This window comes from Arabidopsis lyrata, assembly GCF_000004255.2.
Source record: "Arabidopsis lyrata subsp. lyrata unplaced genomic scaffold ARALYscaffold_3, whole genome shotgun sequence".
NCBI lineage: Eukaryota > Viridiplantae > Streptophyta > Magnoliopsida > Brassicales > Brassicaceae > Arabidopsis > Arabidopsis lyrata.
The window spans coordinates 6,504,944-6,512,605 of NW_003302553.1; the positions used below are offsets into that span (position 1 = coordinate 6,504,944).

General features: G+C 33.1%; 1 protein-coding gene and 1 long non-coding RNA gene across 2 annotated transcripts; both read left to right on the forward strand.

The window, feature by feature from the left end:
* Positions 1–955: 955 nt before the first annotated feature.
* LOC9319012 lies at positions 956–1,742 on the forward strand. The gene is made up of 2 exons (XR_002333452.1): positions 956–1,354; positions 1,438–1,742. It is a non-coding gene; the product is annotated as an uncharacterized LOC9319012 (long non-coding RNA).
* Positions 1,743–2,228: 486 nt separating this feature from the next.
* Positions 2,229–3,887, forward strand: LOC9319013 (NAC domain-containing protein 55). The gene is made up of 3 exons (XM_002882901.2): positions 2,229–2,686; positions 2,767–3,035; positions 3,152–3,887. Exons 1-3 carry the CDS (start codon positions 2,506–2,508, stop codon positions 3,653–3,655), a joined length of 954 nt encoding a protein of 317 aa, XP_002882947.1. The 5' UTR covers positions 2,229–2,505; the 3' UTR covers positions 3,656–3,887.
* Positions 3,888–7,662: the final 3,775 nt, after the last annotated feature.

Sequence of the window (7,662 nt, forward strand, 5' to 3'; positions counted from 1 at the left end):
ATAATTTTGCTGACAAGCTATCTATGTACTTCTAATTAACTAAGAATCCTGTTTAACTTCTTCTTTTTTTTTAACAATCGAGAACCATGAATCGAAGCTCAAACTATATATATGTGTGTGTGTGTAAAACTGGTTATTAGTGCTATTTACTCCGTTCACAATAGTTATCATGATTGACATCACGTTCTCTACTTTTTTTTTTTTTTTGTCAAATATCACGTTCTCTAAATAAATACTATTTCAATCAATAAACCACTATAAATTGGTTAAATATCATTTCACTTGCAAAGAAATTGTACCTGACCTTTATTTTTAATTGGTAAAATGCTCTTTTCACATACAAAACAAAAAGAAAAATTGGAAGAGAAGTTATGTTTGTGTTATACGGATTTAATTACCAAATGCTGTGTTTCCACTTCTCAACCACAAAGCCTAATTTTTGGGTACATCTGATCGTTTTACAATTACAGTTTTATCTGATGTCAATCAAAAATTACAATCTCATATGGATCAAATAGAAAAAAAATAATGAGAGTCTGCATCATCATCAGCTCTCTGATCTTTAACGGCTTTTGACAAAAGAAAAATATCCCGCCTAACTCTACCAATAAACACGGGACATGTGTCGTCTCGACGTAGTTCTATCCGTATGATAAACGCTTTCCATGTTACCCATCCAGTGAACTCACCCCATCATTCACTTACACGTGTTTTTTTTTCTTCACGACAACAAATAAAAAGAAAAATTTGGCACATACCCATTATAAAAAAAAAAAACTTTAAGAGTACTTATTTTTCATAAATCTATTTAATACTTTTCGTATATTGTCACTGTTATATATAAGTGTAACTCATTCAAAGAAATTTACCGCGTAAAAATTGTAGGAAAAATCACGAGTCTTAAGAATCACCTAATCTCAACGACATTTCAAGACTTTTCTCTCTCGAGCCAACCCTAGCCGCCGAGAAGAACTTTCCTTCGCCGACTTCGATCTGGCCTCTCCGGCCTTCGACGCTTCTCGCTGGAGCCGTGAGGGGGCCGATTAGTAGTTTAATTTCTTGTTTGTTGTTTTGCTTTCAATTTTCTAGTAGAGCTGATTTTGAAGAAGAAGATGCGTGGAGTGCCTGATCCTTCAACTTTGGATCCTTCTCGAGGAGTTGCGGTTTGATTAGAGACAGTGGTTGTTAGTTGTTTTGGATGGCGGTGGTTTCGAGCGGGTGGTGGTGACTTCTTGCGTCATGTGTCGGCTGATTCGTCTTGTCCTTCATTGGGGTGGCTGGGAGCTGGCAAGAATCATCACAAAGGTCTTGTCCACCGAGGACCTGTGTCTGCTTCTCAGATCTGTCCTTAATTGTCGGTATTTTGCTCCATTGGTCTTGTTTCTTCATTGTCAGTTTATCTCTTAATGGCGTTGGTTGCCTTTGTCCCTGACCTAGGTGGCTTCTTATGCACCTTTGGTTGGCTTTGCTTCCGGCGACCTTGGCTTCTTCAGCGAGGTTCGTTCGGCTTTGTTTCCGGCGATCACGGCTTCAACAGCGAGGTTGTTCGGCTTTGCTTCCGGCAATCTCGGCTACAACAGTGAGGTTGTTCGGCTACTGGTTTTGGGAAAGAGAAGCAGATCGTCGAAGTGGTTACTTATCATTCAAGCTTTTGGACTTCAATAGTTGAGGATCTTGCAGAAGTTTCGGGTGAATTGGATTGCACTCATGGCTCCGTCAGGTCGCGCGTTAAGTGTAAAGGTTCCTGGGACGGGGGTTAAGTGAGATATTCATATTTTCCCTTTTTAGTTCTTTTGTTTTATGTTGGAATTTTCTGCTAGGTTCCCAATCTCTATTGATTTCCTAGTTTGTTTGATCTGTTTGTTCACGACAACAAATAAAAAGAAAAATTTGGCACATACCCATTATAAAAAAAAAAAACTTTAAGAGTACTTATTTTTCATAAATCGGAGAATTGTTTTCTGCCGGCTTTAGACTTCGAACTCTGTGTTTACAATCTCTAACCGTGGATGTTTCTCCAAGAAAAATCACGAGTCTTAAGAATCACCTAATCTATTTTTTGAACGTACAAATTTTGTATATAACTTTGACTTAACTCCCTAATACTTGGGAAAACCTTTGACAATGTTACAAAGAAAAATCATAGGAGGCGGTACAGTCACACACACAATACATTACAAAGAATTAATTAATAAAATACTGTAATCAACTTTATAGCATAGGTTCAACGAACCAAAAAGGATCGCATAAATCACGACGCTCTAATTGATCCACGTGTCATGATAAACATAAAGTGGGACCCGTGTTGAGGCTGCACGTTAACGAAGATTGGGCGGCGGTGTAATATTATATTATATATATATACATACACAAGTAGCAGAGCTTCAAAATCTTTAATCTCAAAATACAAAAAATAAAAGAATTTTAAAGAAGATAGTGTTGTGATTGTTTTCTATAAAAAGTGCAGATATTTTCTTTGTCCTAGAGAAAGAGGTGATAGGAAAAATGGGTCTCCAAGAGCTTGACCCCTTAGCCCAATTGAGCTTACCACCGGGTTTTCGATTTTACCCGACGGACGAAGAGCTGATGGTTGAATATCTCTGTAGAAAAGCCGCCGGTCATGACTTCTCTCTCCAGCTCATAGCTGAAATTGATCTCTACAAGTTTGATCCATGGGTTTTACCAAGTACGTATAACCTTAATTAACCGTGTTTGGTTTCTTTGTAGCTATGTTTTTGTCTAACTTGTCTTGTTTTGTTTTTGTAGGTAAAGCGTTATTCGGTGAAAAAGAATGGTATTTTTTCAGCCCAAGGGATAGGAAGTATCCGAACGGGTCGAGACCTAATCGGGTTGCCGGATCGGGTTATTGGAAAGCCACCGGTACTGATAAAGTTATCTCGACGGAGGGAAGAAGAGTTGGTATCAAGAAAGCTTTAGTGTTTTACATTGGAAAAGCACCGAAAGGAACCAAAACCAATTGGATTATGCATGAGTACCGTCTCATCGAACCCTCTCGTAGAAATGGAAGCACCAAGGTATAAATTTTGTAACATATATCCAAAAAGTATAAAGTAATTGTAATTATACTGCTCTGTTTATTCCAATGACTAACATTTCTTAAATTGTTTTTTTTTTTTTTTTTTTTGGTCAGCTTGATGATTGGGTTTTATGTCGAATATACAAAAAGCAATCAAGCGCACAAAAACAGGCTTACAATAATCTAATGACGAGTGGTCGTGAATACAGCAACAATGGTTCGTCGACATCTTCTTCCTCTCATCAATACGACGACGTGCTCGAGTCTTTGCATGAAATAGACAACAGAAGTTTGGGATTCGCCGCCGGTTCATCAAACTCGCTGCCTCGTTGTCATAGACCGGTTTTAACCAATCAGAAAACCGGGTTTCACGGTTTAGCTAGGGAGCCAAGTTTTGATTGGGCGAATTTGGTTGGACAGAACTCGGTCCCGGAACTCGGACTGAGTCAAAACGTTCCGAGTCTCCGTTACGGTGACGGTGGAACGCAGCAGCAGGCAGAGGGGATTCCTCGGTTTAATTATAACTCGGACGTGTTGGCTCATCAGGGTTTTAGTGTTGATCCGGTTAACGGATTTGGGTATTCAGGTCAACAATCTAGTGGTTTCGGGTTTATTTGATTGTGTAATGGTGATGTAATAAGAAAAACATAATTTTATTTTTGTCCGAGTCAGATTAATTAGTTAATATAGTGTAGAATTCGAACTCTAGGGTTAGATTTAGGTTATACGACTTGTATTAATTGTAGTATATTCGTCGTCATTTGTCCTGACATTTACATTTTTGTAAACTTTTAGCTGGATATTTTGTATTAATTAATTAGTTATAAAAAAGAAACAGACTGCATTGATATATATTTGATCTATAAGTTTTGTACTTGCAAACGATAAACGATAAACGATAGAAATGTGCTAGTTTTATTATCATTCATGACACACTTCGACGCCAACATCATATAACATATTAATATTTGATAAAATCGTATTGTTTTATTGTTGTTGGTTAGACTGATTTAAATATCATATATATCGACAACAAATCATCAATTCATAATAATATTATATATTATATAATCTAACTTAGACATTAAATATCGACAACAAATCATCAATTCATAATATATAATATTATATTAATTTTAAGTTACAGTCGTTAATTAATCGCCAAAATATTATATCGATAAACTAGGAACCACATGACGAATATGATTTAGTTCGCTATCGTTTTAATATTAGTGCCAGCTAACACAAACAATAGACTTTGTCATCATCGTTTGCTGACGCTAACCGTATCATAGCGAACATGACCAAAAATGTATGTTTATCTGTGATGATGTCTAGCCTATAACACTAGCTAGTATACTTTTGTGTAATTCAAAAATAATACTATTTATATAAACACATGCCATAAAGAAATTTCACACGAGATAGTTGTGTATATATTCATTTATGTGCAATGCCATTTGCAAGCCGCAAGGTTTGAAATAGTAATATTGTACAGCTGCTTAAAGAACGTTCCAAATTTGTTAGAGAAAAGTGTTAAATTTGGGCTAATTGTGGACTTCCAACTAAAAACCAATTGACAATTAGTGGATTGGCCCTAACCCTTTATATATTATTGATTGTCCCATCAAACTTCCGATGTGGGACTTGGATTGTATCTCCAACAATCTCCCCTTCAATCTAAGGACCACATGGATCTTAACACACCTCCTCGATCCCTCACTCGGACCGATAATAAGCCCCTTTCTCGGACCCCCATTACTCGGGTTTGAGGTATGTCCGTATCCACTTTTCTAGGTCCACCAGAATTTGAACATTGGGCTCTGATACCATGTTCTTGTTTCACAGACTTGCAAGCTCAACACTTAATAAGAATACCTCTCTTATTAATAAGGAAAATATGCTCAAAACCTTAAGCTCACAAATCTCATAAGTTGTGCTACAACTCAACACATACTTATATATGAAAACACACCTCAAAAAAACAAAAAACTTAACTTTAGACATCTCCTAAAGAAAAGGAAAACTCACATAATAGATATGTATATTTAGATATTTCCTAAATATACTTAGCTTGAACACCTAGCTATATCAAGCTTACAACAACAAAATGAACATATTTTTAAAAGGATATGGATAAACGAAGTTATAATGTTTAATGGGAAAAGGATAGTGATGGTTATAGATTATTTTATTTAGATGGCCAAATCTTAAAGACCAATTGGAGTTTGAAGATAAGAACAGAGAACGGACCGTTTGGGGTTTCCTGAAATTGTACGTGTGAGTCAGCATGGGCTGCTTGTTTGACTAGTTTAGAATCATTTCTTTCCTAAAATAGTAACAATATATTCACACCGTACAAGTTTTAAACACATCTACGCTTTTTGTTCGTATAAGAAGATTTTCATAATGAAAATTTTAATTTTATTTTATCTAACTAATTAATTAGCTAAATTGTGTGAAAATAGTTTATACACCGAAGTTAGGGGTACGGTTTTTCTTTCTATTCTACATGAATATCCATTACATTGAACTTTACCGTCTATTCTTTTCTAAATCACTTAAAACCCTGAAAAATCGAATTAAGAGAAATAATTGAGCGATTGTTTTTTTTTTTAATCTAATATTAAATTATATTCAAAAGTAAAAATGACTGTTTTATAATAAGTGCAGCGTTTCGTTAAAACATAATTGGGCGATTGTTAGTTACTTTCGATTTGTCAAACGCAATTCCTTGTTCTATTTTTTTAGTCAAAATCTTTCGTCTTCTTAAATTATCCAAAAAAAAAAAAACTGTCTTCTTCTTAAATTCAAAAACTTTTGACTTCTCAAGCAACTTGCGATCGTATTTTCTTTCCAAATTGTAAAATTGCAGGAAAAAAAAAAAGAGAGATGCAAATGACTTTGTTAAATTTATATTTTCGTTTAAAGTTTGATAATTAAGGTGGCTGGACCGGACGTGGAAATATTTCAATTTTAAAAAGAAGAAAATATTAATGTTTTACATGTAAATTTTGTTGGACGAAGCTTTACGCAACCCCTTAAATTAGAATAGCATATTCTATCGTAAATGAAAACGAAGGTTTTGAGTATATTATACTTTGTAACCATTTTGCATAAAAATACTTGTGGTCCATATTCATCAAGATGTTTTTGTACGCTAAACCAACCATTCATCTCTATACTATTAAAAGAGAAATACAAATGTAAATGGGTTGGGTCAAAATCAGAAAATTGACCCGAAATTTTGAAATCGGATCTTTGAAAAAAATTTAGAATATAAATTCTAATTAATAATGAAAAATCGAACTAAAATCAAATGTTAACTAATTATAAAATCATATTCCGAACAATATTATACATTAATTACGTATAATATATTTGTTCATATACTTTTGGAACTAATTCCATAACAATCAACGTTTTTCTCATTAATTTTGTTTATTTTAGCCAGTTATCATTAATTAAAAGATATCTTACTTGCTTCTAGAAATTTCTAGAAAATTTATCACAACTAACCCATCTATTTTATAAATTAAATATATATTTTTATTTTGGTAGTGTAAATTAAATAGATATGAAATATATGTAACTAATTTTAATTTAATTAGATTAAATCGAAATTATGGTATTTTCATACTTATAGCTTACCAAAGAAGTTTAATTTTCAAATTATAAAGATTTCTTGAATATGATTTTTAGAATTATTCAACAAGATGATAAATATTTACTAAATTTTGTGAATCATGAAAAATATTAATTATTTTTTAATCATTATATTTCACTTTTCAATCTCTCATCTAACAAATAAGATACATATTCTATTATTCCTATGTCCAAACTCCATTGTGTTGTATGACTAAATAATATTTCCATTAGAGCTGTCAAAACGAGTTGATTCGTCCCTTTAAGCCTGTTTTGCAATAGGCAAAATATATTTTGGCATGTAGTTAGTCTGTCCGCACGACCCGCGAATAGCATATATGAAACACAAATCCGTCGCGCGAATGTATGCTGATTTGCGGGGTTATCCGTGGATTTTTTTAAATAATTTTAGAGTAACCAAAATTTAAAATTCTACTAAAATAAATAAATTAAAATTTTTTTAGAGAAAATAATCTTACATTATCCAATTGACGAAAATATGTGTTCAACGTTCTCGATCGATTAAAATATTTAGACAATGCTTCAGAATCATATCATAAATAAGAACATTAATAAAATAAATGAGTTTTTTGGCCGGAAGGGTTTGGCGGGACGGATTTTTGAATCAACAATAATAAAAAGATTAAAATATCATTAATCCACCGCTTCAATACGGATTAAATCCTTTTTTTTTATTACCACAAATATTAGACATATTAAATCAGTCCCATTTAGAAAAGATTGTATAAAACCAAAAATTGTCCCGTGGTATAATGATACTTAATAACAATATTTATAAAATTTTAAAATATCATTAACATGCCGCTTTAATACATACTAAATCTTTAGTTTATTAAAATATAAATGTCTTTTAGAATGATATGATTTGTAAACTTTTATATATAATAAATAATTATTAAATTTTAAAATAAAAACAAATCACGGGACGGGTTAAGAAATTACGGAATGGGTTATATTTC